Genomic DNA, 18489 nt, shown 5'->3' on the forward strand with positions numbered 1-18489 from the left:
ACTCTGCTTCCAACTCTGATTCCTTCTCCCATATATCAGCCTTTGAGACCCTTCCAGAACCTCATTCTCTGCTTTATCTTTTTGCCCCAATTCAGGTATTTTTTCTCCTACTGTAAGTTTTAAAAGGGCCCACAGCGGTTTGGGTCAGGAGAGGAGCATGGACAAACAAAATGGTGGGCTGAAAGGAGAACCTTTAGGGGTAAGAAAGCATAAGGAGAGAATGGGGATAATAGGAAGCATTGGCTTCAATCATCCATCAATATATTCTCCTCCTGTATATTGTGGTGGTGAAAAAGAAAACATATCTTTACACATTGGTTAGAAGTTATTTTTGAGATGTGCCCAAAGGCTTTGACAATGAACTTCCCAGAAATGTCAATGACTCAGGCTACTTGCCTATATGCATGCTGTTTCACCTCAGGAAAATATAATTTCAATTGAGGGCAGCAACTGTTTCCCTGGAATACATAGAATATAGTAGGTGCTTAATAAATGTTTCTTGATAATCCAAGATCTCATCAATGTGAATACTCCCTCCTAGAAATGCAGATCACCACCAATTTAAATCTGTTCATTTTATAAATTTTATGTTAAAATTAATGTCACACAACAGGTCACTAAAATGGTTCCAGCAACGTTATTGGATTCTGAATTCTCTCATAGAAAAGTTGCATTGTGTTTTTTTCTCTTTCTCATTAAGCATCTAGGAATTCATCGCTCTGATGTCTTTGACCTCTTCCCTGGGACATATCAAACGATAGAAATGTTTCCAAATGTGCCAGGAACTTGGCTACTTCACTGTCATGTGGCTGACCACATTCATGCTGGAATGGAAACTACCTATACTGTCTTGAAAAGTGAAGGTAAGGATAACGGATGTCCATTTTGACAACAGCAATGTAATTAAGAACAAACATGGTAGAGAACTGACTCTGGGGTCAGGAAGATTCAGTTCAAATCTGCAGACACTTGATTCTTACTAACTTTGTGACCTTGGGCAAGTTACACGCCATTGCCCAACAAAAACAAAAAAAAAACCACGTAGTTTATTGTTAAGAACTGTTAGAGGGCCTGGATTCAAATCCTACCACTTCTACTGTTTAGCACTTTTGTGACCCTGGACAAGTCATTCTGGGTCTTGGTTTAGTCATTTATAAAATGAATGAATTAGACTATATGGTCTTTGAGGTTCCCTCAAACTTTAAGCCTATGGAAGAGAGTAGTCACATTTATTTCATTAATTTCCCTTTTTTCTAATCACAGATATTAAATTACAGTGGGAAGGAAAGATGAGAGTGGAAAAGGAATATGTATATACAGTCATGCAGTGATACTGCTCTCACCAGAGGCATTTAGACTGAAAAGCTGGTCCTAAAAGACCCAAGTTTGATTCTTAACCCCGGTCCATACTGGCTGAGCTGGGCAAGGTATTTAACCTCACAATACTCCTTGAAAATCTAGCTGCATGAGTGAAGAGCATTCCCACACTGGGAATGTGCCACCCCACTGATCTGGTCTAAATGGAAAGACATATAATCTGCATAGGAATATAACTTATGGCCTTTGATCCTGGTTATGTGTGAAAATGTCAGCTAATATATACAACATAGTTTATATTGTATAAATGTATACATATATAAAGATGTTTCAGGCCTATATACACACATGTGCACACATACAAATACATATGTGTACAGGTATGTTTTCATGTATGCAAATTATGGTACATGGCACATGTATGCATCTCACAGGATCACTTGGTCAGATGCATTCTGGAACAAATTTTTCCCTATTCTCAGGCCTTCCCAGGTTCTTGTTAAGAACTTTCAAAGCCTTTTTTTTAAATATCACTTTAAACTGTTCTAGTGAATTATTCATACTGCTTACCTCCAGCCACTGGCTCGCCCAGACTCCACTCACCCAGAGACCAGTTTTTTCATTCATCCCCACAAAGGGTAATTTGTATTTCTGCCAGCCAGTAGCAGAACACCATGCCAATCGATCCCTTGCATCTCTCAATCTTCTCTCTCAAACAGATAAGACTAACAACCACCACACACACAAATACCCTTTCTTCCAAGAGCCTGGCTATGGGCCAGCTGGGTAGCAGCAGTAGCAGATAGCACCAGTGTTCATGAAACCCTTGTGAAGCAAGGGAGGAATTTCTCCCTTTCTTCCTGTCTTTCCCTATATACATGTATACAAAAAAAAACCCCCAATAAATCCCAATTCTCTAAAAAATGCAAATGGTTAAACATCTCAATATAAAATTCCTACTAAAAACTGCAACTACTAGTCTTTCTAGGTCAATTGACAATAAAAGTTCACCAGGCAGGAATTATGCAAAGGAAAAAAAAAAACCTTTGCATTTCTTACTTAAAATTAAGGGATGGTAGAAAGAAGAGACCATCCATATAGAAGCAAAAAATATAAGCATAAACCCTTTAAAAGTTAAGGAAATCTGAAAAATTAACTTCTCTAGGTGACATTAATCCAACTTCCTAAATCTACAGAACTTCTGCTGATCATTTTGACCAACAGGGAACACCAAAAATTATACAATTGTTCCCTTGGGTACTTTATTATGAAAATATCTTCTTAGCACTACTGGAAAAGGAATGACACAGACAAAACCTTGGTTTTATTGACAGGGGTGTTCCAAACTCACTTCTGGGCCAGGAAGGTCACTGGACAAAACAACAGTTGAGAAAGGCAGGGCCACCATGTCTTCTACCAATAGGGCTATGAGGAAGTCTGGCTTGGCAGAGAAAAAAAGAGGCCGGAAAGGCCACATTCTGAGTTCTAGAAGAGTCACATCCTAGTGGTCTATGTTCAGGCATTTCTTTGTATACAAATCTTGGAGGTCAGAAGGGAAATGAGCTGTTGGTTGACAAGAGGAAGGTTATTGTTGGGTTAGAAAGAATTATGGAAGAACAGGGATAAAGGAGGCGCTCAAAGGGGAGGTGGAAAAGGGAGTATGACCTAAGCAGAGAACAGCATTCTTCAAAACTTCAAAGTAAAGGGAGCACTGAAAAGAAAGTCTTTTGACTTTGACTCAAAAGGAAAATTGGAGTCAAACTGAATAGTTTGATTTTTGTTATAGTTAAAATTTTGGTAAAGAAATACAATGCTTGTGGGCGAACTTGTTCAAGCTTAATATTAATAAAAATTTAGAAAGTATACCAGGAAAGAGAAACACAACAAAACACCCAAAGATATAATTAAATACACAGAGTGTGTAATCAAAGGATGTCGGCTTAAGAGTCACTGAAAAATAATTGGGATGGGACATAGCCTCAGTTTCCCCATTTGTAAAACGAGAGTCAGACTGTTTCAGATTTAGAACTCATTCTGTGATTAAGTCAGAAAACAAGTTTCTTATATCAAATAAGAATCCTTAGAAAACAACATTGGGTGCCATGCCTTACACTGAAATATCTTAGTTCTCCAGTCATTAAAAATATTTTTGAAGTTTTTTTTGGTTAAAAAAAAATGTTTACAAAAAGCCTTTTAAAACTTTTTTCAGAGTATTGTATAACTTGCTAGAAATACTCAAGATGTTCATCAGAAAAAATAAAAAAACTAACTTTACAGGAGGATGGGAATAGGGCAGAAGGAGGTGAAAGATGGAAAAGAGGAAGCAACAGAATAAGGAAGATATATTTGGATTTTGAGAAATTGATCCATTTCCTCTCTTTATGGGAGCATAATACACAGGGAGCTCCATATTTTGTATTTCTATGACATTCTTAGCTTTCAATACAGCCTTCTAAAGCTATTTTTAGAGGGAGTGTGAAAAGAGAGATAGGCAAAAATGGTGGTTTCACTCTGTCATCTTGGTTCTGGCCCTTTAAAAAATGTGGTACTGTATTATCAAGAGATCACTTAATAAAAGCAAAAAAATAAATATACTCTTTATAACTTTAGAAAATATTTAGAATTTTCAATATTATTGTTAAAAAAGTTTCCTTTATGCATTCTCGAGGCTAAAAAAAGATAGTCGTGCTTCCATTTATGTGAGTTAGAAATGGTAACCATTCTATAAAAATCAGTCCTCTGGCTTTATTCCAACATAACTTCTTTCCAATATTCTCATTTCTTAAAGCTGCATACTGTAAACTTTACAAGTCAGTAAAAACTTAGAGACTAGTGTCATCACTCTAACCCGGCAAATATCTAGACCTATATTTAATGGAAAAACTGTGTCCAAATGATGAGCAAGGAAACAAACAGAAAATAAGGGAAAACTTTATTTTTCTCTTAGAGAATTTTGAGGGCTAGACTTAAAAAGAAAAGTTTTTAACCTTTTAAATAGTTACCATGTTTAAAGAAATTCATTTGGAAATCTCATAATCTAACTTTACATTTCAAATGTAGAGTTAATGTAGAATATTTTAATAATGTTCTTTGAATTTTCTTTCCTATAGCAACAAAGTCTGGCTGAAGGAAATCAAATGATGCTAAAACTGCAATAATACTTCTGAAGTTAAAATACAGAATAGAAATGTGGACTTGGCGTATTTATGTGCATTAAAAAATATTTAAAACCCCAACCATCAAGGCCTTGTACCTTTTTAAGGTGACATTATTTTGATAAGTCAAGATATTAAAAAGATTAATAGTGTATTAAATCTAAAGGCATGTGAAAATCTGTAGATAAAATGGGGGTGAAATTGGTTATAATTACGACATAGGCGTCAACAATATGCATCATTTTAGAGGATTCAGAAAATTATATTCTTTGGTAGTCAAATTGTTTCTTGGATTTTCAACAAAAAAGGTGGTAATTGTTACTCCACTTACATTCTTGGCCCTGCCATCCTATGGGAACTGTGCTAGCTACTTCTTCCTGAACTTACTAATACAACTAAGTGTGAAATAAGGGGATTTATTAAGTATACAGTATGCCAAAAAGAAAATCTCATTTAATTCTCACATTAATTTGAGATGTTATTTTATATTTGAGGAAACTGAGGCAGACAGAGGTTAAGTAACTTGGATTTTCCAGACCTAAGGATATACAGCTAGTAAGAGGTGGTGCCAAGTTCTCCTGGTTCTCTACCATGACTAATAACTACCTTGTGATCTTGCAGTAGTAACCATATCCTGTATGACTCCATAAATCTATAAACTAGACTGTAGGATGAACAGAGGAAGACAAGGACTGCCTCATGAGGAAGGACAAAAGGGGTTTCCCTGAACCAGTCAGTGAAAGAGGTAAAATATACATAAGTAGAACACTTTCAAACCATGGTTATCTCAAAGCAAGTCAGGATGTATGAATCTGAGGGAACATCACCTTTACACTTTGTAAAGAGATGTAAGGAAAGAAGACAAGCTTGTTTATATAGTATTATTTATTTTACATAAAATCTATCTGACAAAGAAATAGAAAATTTAATGAAATTAAAAGCCATCAAGTGAAAACATATATTCAACAAACCAGTCAGATCAGATGGTTGGAGGCTCTGTAAACCCTTTTACTAACATTCAACTAAAAAAGTGACAAGAATATTTCCCAATTCTCAAAGAAAAGAGGTTGGCAACCTTCAATGGTCGCAAAAAGCTTTATATTCTCCTTCACAACTTGTTAGAGAATTAGGAAAATAGTAGTCCGGAAATCTGAGACCTGCATGGAGTTTCCTTTCTACAATCTTTCTCGGAAAATGATGGAAAACAATGAAGCTCTGGAAAACGTGGAATTTTCAATATTGTTGTAAAAAAAAGTTTCCTTTGTGCATTCCTGAGGCTAAAAAGATTGTCATGTTTCCAACTATGTGAGTTAGAGATGGTAACCATTCTATAAAAATCAGTCCACTGGCTTTATTTCAATATGACTTCTTTACAATATTCTCATTTCTTAAAGCTGTGTCATGCTACAAACTTAACTCATTCAAGTCACTAAAAATTTAGAGACTAGTATCATCACTCTAATCCTGCAAATATCTAGAAGACACATATTTCTAGAAAAATTGTGTCCACATAGTCTTATTTGCAATTTCTCTATATGAAACCCACTCGTTTCATTATTTGATTTCCTGTTGGGTCCTCCATATTGCAGCACCATTTTTCTCCCTTCACATAATAACTTGCTGCTGTAGTCAAGTCACAGATTTTTTTCTGCTGCTGTAAAGGAGATATGGTAGAAAGAATGCTGCTGTTCCGTCTTCTGGTAGAACATTCAAGAAATCCCTTAGTTCTAACTCTGTAGCAACAACGGCTAAAGTTTCTATTGAAAAGAAAAAAATTCATGTTAAAATTTAAAATTTGTGATCAATAAGAACAAAGGCTATTTTGGGAAGCCCTAAATCTGAACCCCAAAGGATGGCATTCTATCTAGATAGCTGTTTTCTTCTTTCAATCAAGTCTCAATACCTTTATATCTAAATTATTACTTGGTTAGCCTTAAGACAGATCTATAATAGCAGTTAATTTGTCAAAGTTAGTTGCCAGAATGAGAAAACCTTAGATAGCAGATCTCTAAATCTCTTCATACATATACATATACCTATATCCACATGTATATAAAAAAATTGTACCTGAAGTTAAACATATGTACATTTTTAAAAAGATGTACACTAATATTTCCTTAATTAGCATAAACATACAAAAACAACATATTTTAAAAAAACTTGAAATATACATTTCTCAAAATTGCAAGAGGGTATATGTCATTTGGAATGAACAATATAACTAGTAACTGCATAATTTCCTCCCCAAAAGCCTTCAGTTTTATGATTGTGATTGTAAGAGATTTAGGTTGCCCTCTTCTGGAGAAAGAAGAAATTATTAGATTTAAAGATGGGAATTACAATTGGCAATAGCTGCCTCTACTCAAGAATCCTAACTATGCTTTGCTAAAAAACTCCCTCAAGTATTTTTATGACTGACTTTCTAATTCTCTGAACACAGTTTGTAGCTGGGTAAGGGATGCTTCCATAGAAAACTCCACATTGGTCAAACCAATGATCCAAATCTAAATTCCCAATCAAACTGAAAGCTCCTAGTACTGTGATCCAAAGGTAAACTGTCTTCCTTTGTTGAAGGCTGGTTAACATTGGCACAGGAAACCACCTTCTTTAATTCCATCTAAAAAGCAGGTTCTTCAAACAGGTTTATCAAGTTTTTCTCTCTACCTAGAAAGTGATAGTTCAGAAACGATACTGAGTAGTATAAAGCTCAATTGTGTTTCTTTTATTCTCATACTTTTGCATTTATTTTAAAATTTTAATTATAAAATTGACAAACATGAAAATTTCCATATTCAAAAGGCAGAGATATAGTATCATTTATGAAGCTATCAATTTTATTATAAGCAGCTCTTTTTTTAACAAGGTAGTAGCAATACTGTTCTAATTTTTTGGGTCCCTTTCTGAAATTCCTTCTGTCCTCTCCTCTCTGCATGTAACAGCAATTATAAAAAAAAGTGATTATAGTAAAGGTCTATCTTAAGAATCGCCCTAAGAAATTTATCTGGCCAACAGTAACAGGACTTTTCAATCTAAGTTTGGGCATTGGTCACGCTTTTTTTTTAATGGGATATAAATATGTAACCAGTTTACTCATCAGAACCAACTCACTTATCCCATAAAAGGGGGGACCCTAAAACTATCACTTTAGGTCTTGAGAGGCTTGAAGAGGATGGTCAACAAATCATTCTCATTCCTCAAACTACCTCCTGGCTTTTGTGATGGGGTAATCACTAGTTTCAGGCAGATATGTTTGCTCATCTGACCCAAAACAGGTATCTCTGTTGACATGGGTGAATTACACCTATAGAGTCAAATACTTGGGAGATACAGAATACATGAACTGCTACAATAAATGAACTGATGATAGAAAAAAATAAGGATGGGATGTTCATGGGTGTGGAGCATTTCAGGATGAAGAAAACTGCAGTTATACAAAAACCCCACTGAGGGGGACATTCTGTATTATTAAATATTTCTCAAAAAAAGCATTCATTCACTCATACATTCAACAAAAAACTTGGCAGTAAAACATATTCATTAACATGCCTGCTATAGATAATACTACTCCATTGAGATGCCAAAAACAAATATGAGATGCTCCCTTAGTGGCCACTCTATTTGTCATGGAAATGATAACATTAGATTATAGCTAGATCAAGCAAATGATTTAAGTGCCCATCTCCAGCTATCCCTATACTGCCCCTCCCACCAGAGACCACCACCCCAGTGTACCTAGGCATCCATAGGCTCCAACCTTTTCCCACTGTGTCATTAGTCATGTCTCTTAACCATGCAATGCCCCCTTTTTTAGGACTATAAGTTAGGACTTCTAGTTGTACTGCAAGAGAGGGCTACTTATAGCAATGAAATCATAGGTCTTGGTAAGGGAAGAGGAGGCCTATAAAAATTGACTTAACAGAGGAGTGGATATGGCCAATTCCTTAATTGATGGATTTATGATGACCATCACCATCTGAAAAATCTTAATTGCCCCATAAGCTTTAGTAAATCACCAGTTCTACATGATAAGGAGACATGTTTATCTTTGGTATATAGTAGGCTCTCAAAAACTGCTTATTGATCTGCTAAGTGATACACACAATTCCAAACAAAGGATAAGGAATGAAATGGAACCCAGTGTTCTAGATAGTTCAAGGATCTCTGGATAATAATACCAGGTTCATGGGCTCTGAGTCAAAAGAAGTCTTAAAAGGCCAGTGTTCTCATTTTACCAATGAGGCAACTGAGGCACAGAGAGTTTAAGTGACCTGTCCAGGGTCACACAGTTATAATAGTCTTAAGATCTGAAGCCAGATGCTTCTGACTCCAAGCCTTATTTACTACACTGGTGTTTTAAACAGAGGTCCATGAACTTTCAAAAACATTTTGATAAATATATTTCAAATAGTTGTCTTTCTCTGTAATTTTACACATTTTGCTTTATGCATTTACAAACAGTATCCTGAGAAAGGGTCTCCAGGCTTCACCAGACTACCTTGCCACCAAAAAAGTTAAGAACTCCTGAGTTTCTTCCATGGGGGTAATCCTTCCACCTGTATAGTTCTCAATCTCCTTCTATTTTAGTAAGTGATCTTTAAGAATTAGTAAAAATTCCCTCTCCCCATTAAGCTAGGCTACTCTTGAAATGGCAGATGTTCCGATTTGAGCCCATACTCCAAGTCCTTGTATCCCAAGAGAGCTGACAAGGGACCAAGGTTACCTTGGTGCCAACAAAGTAAATATGAGGAAATTGTGGGTGAGGTGGTACCAAGAAGAAAAACACTCAAGGATCACATAGTCAAGTTTCTTACTTGTAGGAATACAAGTGTGTGATTCCCCATTCTTAGAGTCCCAAAGATTCATGAAGAAAAGTATTCTGGGTGTAAACCAAGCACCCGATCTTTGGGTCTCTGTCTATATTTGACTACTGTTGTTGGGTAGATTCTGAATAGGAGGGAGACCTCAGGGACAGTTAATCAGAGGGTGCTCTGGACTGGAATACTCCTCTTATCGACTGACCACAAGGGCACTGTGATTGGGAAAGTTCACTATCACTACATACTGGATTCGATGAAGTTTGCTAAACTTGTATTCCTTGCAAATGGAGCTGACCGAGCCAGTTAGTGGGTACACCGGAACTTCCTAGTTTACAATTAGTGGTCAAAGATGAAATTACTTCTGTCAATTATGGCTTAGCCATGAGGTCATTCCTGACAGTAGGACATTAAGGTTTTGGACTCTAAAACCACTCCCCTGGGGCAGCTAGGTGGTACAGTGAATAGAGGACTGGCCCTGGAATCAGGAGGACCTGAGTTCAAATCCAGACTCAGATACTTAATACTTACTTAGCTGTGTGACCTTGGGCAAGTCACTTAACCCCATTGCCTTGCAAAGAAATAAAGATAAAAACTTCCCATCCTACCCTCCCCATAAAAAGTCTACATACCCACATATATAACCAAGCACATATATTTCTCAACAAATCCATGCATCCAAAACTAGATCTCATTTCTTCATATATCTGTAAAAGTAGACTTTTTTACCTTTCAAAGACAAGAGGTATACTTCATACTTCTCTCCACCTTGTCTTATTCGATGGCAAAGGTCAGGGAGCAGTTTTTTCCACCATAAAGCCTGGTCAAAGAAAAAAATTCACTTTATGAGAAGAACTTAATGGAAACTAGTAAGTGTGTTAATAAGAGATGTGTAGACAAAACAAAGACTAAGAACAATGAGAGTCTCCAAATGAGAGGGAAAAAATACATTCCAAAGGAATTGATCTCAGAAGTCAACCCTTAAGAAGAAACACTTCTCTGTCTGAACTGCATTTTATAAGTATGTATATTCACATATACATGCATGGGCAATATGTGGTGAAATTTAAATGTGTAAAAATGTGTGTATATACACATATGTGTTCATGTATACACATGCAATTACATGACTTGAAAAATCTGGTCCTGAGTGTACTACACATGTACACAGAGAGAATCTAGCAATGGTTTGTTTTCATCCAGATGTAAAGACACATCACATTAGCACCCTCTAGTGTCCCATGAGAAAAAAAGGAACTTAGGCACTAAAAACAGCAGTGAAACTCGGAACCAGCTTTCAATTTCAAGGGAAAACACATATTAAATGATTCCACTGAAAATTTTCCCTCGTTATGTACTCTGACCAAAAGCCCCTGACTTCCAAGAATTTGATTTGATCAGGAATTTAGTAGGAAGCAGGGGAAATTGTGCACAAAGCATGAGATACCATGTCTAGTTTTGGCTAACCTGGGGCAAAAAGCACAAGCTTTCTGAGTTTCAGGATTCTGTAAAGTCCTTAAAATCAGGCCCAGGGAAGGTCTGACCATGTGACCTCCTCCTTCACCCAAGGACTACTTTGGTATTAGATCTGATGTTCCTCCAGAATCAAGTATAAAAACCTCTTGTTGATATTTAAAACTCTTTATAATCTGGTCCCTTCCTACCTTTCCAGTCTCATTGCACTTTATTTCTCCAAATACTCTACCTTTCTGTCTCCTGCATTTGCTAATGGTGCTGATCTCTCCCCCTGCCCATGTCCTGGATTCCTTTAAGATTCAGCTCAACTTTTGCCTTATGTAGGAAACCTTTTCCAGTCTATCCCAGCCCCAGCCCCATGCCTCCTCTCTGGGATCACTTTCTATTTTCCCTAGATTTATCTTGTTATTTACTTTATGACATGTTATCTCCCCCATTGAATCTGGGGATTCAATAAAGAGAAAAATATGGTTCCCACCCACAAGGAACAGTAATTGTTTATTGAAAGCTTAGAGCTTGTATTTCACAATTCCTGATAAATAATAAATGTTTAATAAAAGCTTTCTAACAAACCTAGACAACATTACAAAGATATTGTAAAACGTGGAAGATAGATTATCTTATTTGTGATTCTAACTTATCTGTTTTATTTCATATTCTAGTGGTTCTCAAAACTTTTTGAATTCCTTTAAAAACTTAAAAATGGTTAAGGACCACCTCCTTCAAGAATTTTCATTTGTATGGGTGACATCTATCAATATTTACTATGTTAGAAATTAAAATATTTTAGCCTTATTATGAAAATAGGTGGGGTTTTTTTGCAAGGCAAATAGGGTTAAGTGGCTTGCCCAAGGCCACACAGCTAGGTAATTATTAAGTGTCTGAGGCTGGATCTGAACTCAGGTACTCCTGACTCCAGGGCTGGTGCTCTATACATGCACCACCTAGCTGCCCCATATGAAAATAGTTTTGACTCTGTAAACCCTCTAGAATGGTCTCAGTTGTTCCAGTGGCCCCACTTTTTGAGAAATGCTGCTATAGTCTATGATACAACCAAAACGGGTTTCTCACTTTGAAAATTTGCTACCTTCTTGCTTTACTGCTCAAACTATTCTGTCTACCCGGGATGTTTCCCCCTATACACACCGCCCCCCACCCCACTAACCTCCCTATACTGAGATTTCTTATTCATCCTTCAAAACTTAAATACCACCTCCTCCATGAAGTCTTCCCTTAATCTTTGTCAAAATTGATCTCTCCTGTCTCTAGATTCTGAGAATTTCCTTTTTTTCCCCATTAAGCATATTCTAACCTGTATTATTATTATTATTTGCATACATGTCTCTTCTTTTCCCTCCCCACTAAATGATAAGCTTCTGAAACAAAAGGACTTTGTCTTATATCACAGATCTAAAGCTGAAAGAGACCTTAGAGAACTTCCGGTCCACAACTCTCTCGTTTTACATATGAACACCTGCTAGCTAAATGGAGGGATCCAAACCTTCAACTCCAAAGCCAAACATTTTATTCTTAAATATCACTTATGTCTCTCTCCCTCTCTGAGTACCTAGAGTAGTTTATTGCAAAAAAGCAGGTACTTAAATAAAAATTTGCTAATATGTTGTCAAATTCAGTCAACATATCAGTTACTTTGCTGAAAAGCTTTGTTATAAAGGGAAATGAAGGTGATAGAAAAATAAAAGGCATGGATAAAACTTTTAAAAAATAAACTTTTGTAGGGGTGAATTGGAGATGATGATTTCTTACATGCCCCTAAAATAATAAACTCTATAAACAGAATATTCTCAATTTATACAATATGGAAAATGAGTCAATTACTAAGTCAGAGATGAAGAAAAGGCAGTTTGAAATGCATACCCGAAGGCCTTCTTCCTTCAGTTCATGTTGGGCATAGGGGATGACAGCCTCAGGGCATCTGTCCAGCAGTAAGTTAATGGCTTGCTCATGATCTTTCAAGCGGGTGAGATAGAGGACATGGATGCTGAGGCCAGCATTAGTGTCCTCCAGCAATGGTTTCAAAAAAGGCAAAATGGAAGCCACGTCAAATGAAGGACCACATATCAGAGACTAGGGGAAGAAAAGGAAATGAGTTAATGAAGGTAGAATTCATAAATACAAGGAACCATAGACAATTCTCAATGTTGTTTAAATTTACATGGTCACGAAAAGATGGCACCTACATTACTGTGTCATGGACCTATGATTTGGTAAGGGTGGAAACTCTTCATCCAAGTGCTCAAAGATTCTGTCTACCCACCAATTATAATCATAGAGATTACTCTCAGGCTTAGAGTAGTTAAAAAATGACTTGTTCTCAACACCTGGCACTAGCTATGTGACCCTGAATTACACAGTTGTCTAACTGTCCAATCACAAAGTCAATGATTGTCAGAAGGATCAGAACCCAGATCTTCTTGGTTAGAAAGTCAATTTTTGGGGGGTGGCTAGGTGGTGCAGTGGATAAAGCACCAGCCCTGGAGTCAGGAGTACCTGGGTTCAAATCCAGTCTCAGACACTTAATAATTACCTAGCTGTGTGGCCTTAGGCAAGCCACTTAACCCCCTTTGCCTTACAAAAAAAAAATGTGTCAGAAAGTCAATTTTTTTATCCATTACTATTCATTTTATTAACACAACTAATCTTGATACATTATTATAGTCCTGTTAGAATTAAGCAAGCTAATGATAAATAATATTTAAAAATCACTAATCAGGGCGGCTAGGTGGCATAGTGGATAAAGCACCAGCCTTGGAGTCAGGAGTACCTGGGTTCAAATGTGGTCTCAGACACTTAATAATTACCTAGCTGGTAATTGGGCAAGCCACTTAACCCCATTTGCCTTGCAAAAAAACCTAAAAAAAAATCACTAATCTAATAAATGCTAAAAAAAAAACCCACTGGTTTCTTATATGAAGAATACATGAAGAATATGTTACAGAAGAGGTTATTGCAAAAAAGAAGGCTGCTGAAATCTTTTAGATTCAAATTAGAGTGTTCTCTTTCTTGGGCACTGCCCCAAGAATTTAATCAATTCGATTCAATTCAATAAGCATATATTTAGTGATTACTATCCAAGCTACTAAGTAATGAGAATATAGAGACATAAAGCTCCACTGAAGGGTTTCTGATTTCCTGGAGCAAATTACACATAAATAAAAAAGTAAATATACAGTCATATAAGCAGCAAGAAAGCACTAATTACTAGGTAATAGATGAGGAAAGGCCCCCATAGGAGGAGGCCCCTGAGTTAAGGTTAGGAGGAAAGGAAAAGCATGGGAGGAAGGACATTCCAAACAAGAAATATTGCCTGTGCAAAAGCAGGAGATGGAAAGATTGCACTTTTTAGGTGCCTACTATGGATAAAGTCTGGTGCTAAATTGAGAATGCAAAAATGAAAATCCTCAAGGAACATTTTACTGTCAATTAATCACAGTGCTTAACAATTTAATCTCCAAAAGTTTACCAAAATCTAGGTAAATATTAAGGGGAGGGGGATTTAAAGACTGGGCAAGTCACTTAACCTCTGTCTCAGTCTCCTCATTTGGGAAATGGGGATAATATCATCTTTGACATATAGGGATCACAATATAAAAGTTAGTTTATGATAATGATTATGATCTATTTTATTTTTTATCTATTTAATCATTTGAAAAAATAAAGGCTATTCTTCCTATTCTGAAATGATCTAATGTGTCTCTATCTCGTCTCCAATCACCAACAAAGTTTTTCTTCAAAGAACAGAACAGAATCTAGTGTGTTTGTGTGTGTGTGTATTCTCTCTTTTAACATTCTTCTACTTGCAGGATCTTCTCACCTTCATAAGAGGATAAAGAATATGAAATATCTATTGCTAATATTCATCACAGTCTTTTTCCAGTTATCAACTATGGAACAACTCTGAGAGTAAGGTTAGTGCCTCATACAGAATATTAAGGTTTTCTCTCCTCTGGTCCTGAGTCAGGCTACTTTGTGTCTGGATTCTTCCTGCCTGGAAGCAAGAGTGGGCTAGAGAGGTCCCTAAAAATGTCTAGATATAATGTTCAGTTCACGATAAGCAATGGCTTGACATGAAAACAAACTCTAATCAACATTCCTCTCTGGATGGCAGGTCATTGAAACACAGTACAACACATTTCTCCATCCCCTCCAACAACCCAGGTCACACTCTCTCCTTTCTATGCATGTACATTTTGTTATTATTCAGTCATGGCTGACCCTATGGGACCTCGTGTGATTTTATCCATGGAGTTATTTTTGGCAAAGATACTGGAGTGGTTTGCCATTTTCTTCTCTAGTATGTCCTCGTTCTAGAGATAAGGAACTCAAGCAAAGAGGGTGAAGCGACTTGCCTAGGATCACATAGCTAATAAGGTGCCCAAGGCGACATCTGAGCTCAAATCTTGCTGAAACTAGGTCTGGTGTTCTATTCATTGCTTCACCTAGCTGCTCCATACATACATAAATGCATGTGCATTGTGCATATGCATATGCATGTATGTTTATACAGATAATATATACTTGCAATGTTATATATGAAACATTATATATGACATAACAATGGTTACATATAAATATTATACGCAATAAATTACACTTGTATGTATAAATATATACATATAAACATATATAGTATAAGCAAATACACATTTATAAAGGACAAGCTTCAAAACGTCAAAATTCTTCATGTCTAACACAAAGGGTTTAAAGCATTTAATATATTCTGTAATTGTATTTCCTTGTAGCCTAGTATAGCTATATATCATTCAAGCAACAGACCATCAACTGCACATTACATTCTGGACAACAGGCATCATTCAGCTACTTAACTTTTTCTCTATGGATTGTTAGATCAATCCCTGATGAACATTTTATTGATCACATCATACCTTCGTGAAGTTTGATTTAATCAAGGCAATGCCATCTACAGTAAGCCTACTGGGAATCCTTCTCACTGAACACTCCAGATAGCTTCACGTCCCACCTCCGCGATCCTCTGGCTACCACCTCCAGCTGCTGCCCTGGGACCCCCTGACCGGTGAGACTTCTCCCTACCCAGCCTGACCCAGACCTACCACCACCATCTTCAGGTCACGATGTAGCAGGGGCATGACCTCTCCACCTCTATTCTGGGGAACCACTACTCATTCTTTAGACTGTAAGCTCCTTGAGGGCAGGGACTGTCTTTCAGGCTTTTTTTGGATCCTCAGGGCTTAGCAGAGTACTCCATGCATAGTAGACCCTTAATAAATGTTTACTGAATTGAAAAGTATTTGGGCATTCTAAATGTGGTGCTTTCACAGTGCCTGGTGCTAGACCTGGATCACCCATCTGGAAGAACAGACACTCTTTGAGGGTAGGCGGGACCCATTGCCCATTGTGTCTGTGTCTCCACTCCCTACAAGAGTGCTTTACACACTGTAGACAGATAACAATGAATGTCTATGGAATCCAATCACAAGAACACTGGAGTCACCTGTCCTACACTGGACCTATTTGTCATCCTCCTGCCATTTATAGAACTAAAGGTAGATTCTGATTTCTATGAGTGCTCATTTAAATACACATACACATAAACTTCCTTTCTTGAGTGAACTGGTTGTTTCAATCTTTGTTCCTCCAAAGGAGGGAGAGAGTCTTAAGTTGATTAGATGGGTGAAGCATAAAAGTTACAGTCATAAAAGCCAAATAGCAAATTAAGTGCAAGTCAAAAAGCAAAAACTATGTTCTGAGGCTTTTGTTCTGAATTATTTATCAAACAAAGTTATTCACTATAGAATGGACCTTCACAAGAAAAGAAACATTATAATTACCTGTAATTTGGAAAGGTCTTCTGCATAATTTTGATCATGTAAAGAGTCTGAGGATGTTAAGAAGGCAACCCATGGGTAAATTAAGCCGTAATGACTACAGGAGTTTATCTGAAAAGGAAAATAAATTTTCCATTAAGACAGAAAAAAACCCCAAACCAAACCACCACCCCACATTTTTCTTCTGCTCTAACAGAATTTTCTTAACATGTATTAGCACCATGCTACCTTTTTTCAAAGAATTCTCCATTAAGTTAACATTTTCTTAAATAATAATTTAAAATGTATATAAGTCATCAATATCTCAATAAATTCTCTATAAAAATGTGTTTAATGCATCATTCAATATGACTAACTTACTGCTTTTTGTTATATAAATTGGCCTTAAATATTTTCAGAATTTAATGATTTTTTACTTCTTTTTGTGATTGTAAAGAGGCATGCATAAAGACTTAGGACAATTCATCTTATAGATAAAAAAAAATGCACTAATGTTTCTGTACATTCTTATCTCTGTTCAGGCCATCTCCCCTGCTAGGATGTGAGCTCCAGGGCAGCAGGAATGGGCTGATCTTTGTATTCTCAGAATTAAGTTCAGTGCTTAATATAATTCAGACATTTAATAAATGCTTAACTGAGTTATTGATTGGTTAAATTCATTCTAGTATTAATAGTAGCAACATTTGAAATAGATGTATATATGTATATAAATTTATATATGCATGCATACGTATATGTATGTATAGATATATTTTTATATCTACAGATGTAGATACATAGATATATGTATGTATAAATATATCTGCTATCTGTATATACATTTGTATATCATATACAAATATGACAGATAAATCCATATATACTCATGTAGACATACAAGCACTCCTACACCCTTATAGATGTACATTTATCTACATCTCATCTATATTTTTTCTTTCTTTTTTTTTTTAAAAAATTTTTTGCAAGGCAAAGGGGGTTAAGTGGCTTGCCCAAGGCCACACAGCTAGGTAATTATTAAGTGTCTGAAACTGGATTTGAACTCATGTACTCCTGACTCCAGGGCCGGTGCTCTATCCACTATGCCACCCAGCTGCCCCATCTTATCTGTATTTTTCAGAGGACACTTTTTCCCCAAATTCTATAAATATATACTTTGATGGCAGACTACTAGAAAGTCAATTGATAGTTATAAATTGTCTCATGATTCTCAAAGATCTTGACACATGATCCCTAATTGTCTGACTCAGTTGTCTATGGTGGGGGAGATGGACATCACCAGCTGTTGCAGGATCTCTCTTCCAACCTCCCTCCCTCTCTTTGTGCAATCAATGGGAAAGATTTGCTCTTAAGGGAAGATATCAACACACACACACACACACACACACAAACGTTCCACTCAGTAATAAAAGTCAACGGGTAATATTTAATATATTGCTTACAACTTCAGAAATTTTGATCCTCAAAACTACCCTTGAGAGGGAGGGGTTATTATTATTATTCCCATTTTTAAGAGGAAATTGAGGCAAACAGGCTAAATGACTTGATCAGAATGATGGAGGTTGAATTTAAACTTGTCTTCCTGACTCCAGGGTCAGCAGTTCCAGGCACACCCCTAGAACTCTCCAAATCTTAGACAAGCCTCAGGATGCTGTTATTCAAAGTGTTATATTCTGCTTGTGTCCTGGGACCCTCATCCTCTAGGGCTCTTCTTGAGTCAATTCCCCTCCCTGGTTGCTGTGGCTCCCATGGGACCAACAATCTTTCGGGAAACATTCTAAATATTAAAAATTCCAGTAGCTAGTGCAGCTGCTCTAGATGGCCCCTGGGAAACCCTGAAGGCAGCTTCTATCCTTTTCCTGGCTCTTCTGTGAATTAAGTAAGATCACTGGTAAGGAGAGA

The 18489-nt window shown here is 36.7% G+C and overlaps 2 protein-coding genes across 6 annotated transcripts in view; one reads left to right on the forward strand and one right to left on the reverse strand.

Annotated features, from left to right (window-relative positions):
* Window positions 1-16847, forward strand: part of LOC141490812 (ceruloplasmin-like) — a 62092-nt gene extending 45245 nt beyond the window's left edge. Inside the window, exons 18-20 of one of the 3 annotated variants that reach the window (XM_074191106.1) lie at window positions 701-863; window positions 14587-14691; window positions 15526-16847. In XM_074191106.1, the coding sequence (XP_074047207.1) occupies window positions 701-863; window positions 14587-14684 (261 nt within the window). In that variant the 3' untranslated portion in view covers window positions 14685-14691; window positions 15526-16847. Of the gene's footprint in view, window positions 1-700; window positions 864-1263; window positions 4361-4427; window positions 4632-14586; window positions 14692-15525 lie in introns of those variants that run through there. The other 2 variants (XM_074191107.1, XM_074191109.1) reach the window with 2 other exon arrangements.
* The window catches only part of HPS3 (HPS3 biogenesis of lysosomal organelles complex 2 subunit 1), a 47787-nt gene continuing 34676 nt past the window's right edge, over window positions 5379-18489 (reverse strand). For all 3 annotated transcript variants that reach the window (XM_074191110.1, XM_074191112.1, XM_074191111.1), the window contains exons 14-17: window positions 16594-16701; window positions 12641-12850; window positions 10016-10106; window positions 5379-6229 (exon numbers count right to left, since the gene is read on the reverse strand). In XM_074191110.1, the coding sequence (XP_074047211.1) occupies window positions 6102-6229; window positions 10016-10106; window positions 12641-12850; window positions 16594-16701 (537 nt within the window). In that variant the 3' untranslated portion in view covers window positions 5379-6101. The remainder of the gene's footprint in view (window positions 6230-10015; window positions 10107-12640; window positions 12851-16593; window positions 16702-18489) is intronic.

The sequence above is a fragment of the Macrotis lagotis genome, chromosome 6 (genome assembly GCF_037893015.1).
Source record: "Macrotis lagotis isolate mMagLag1 chromosome 6, bilby.v1.9.chrom.fasta, whole genome shotgun sequence".
Lineage (NCBI taxonomy): Eukaryota > Metazoa > Chordata > Mammalia > Peramelemorphia > Peramelidae > Macrotis > Macrotis lagotis.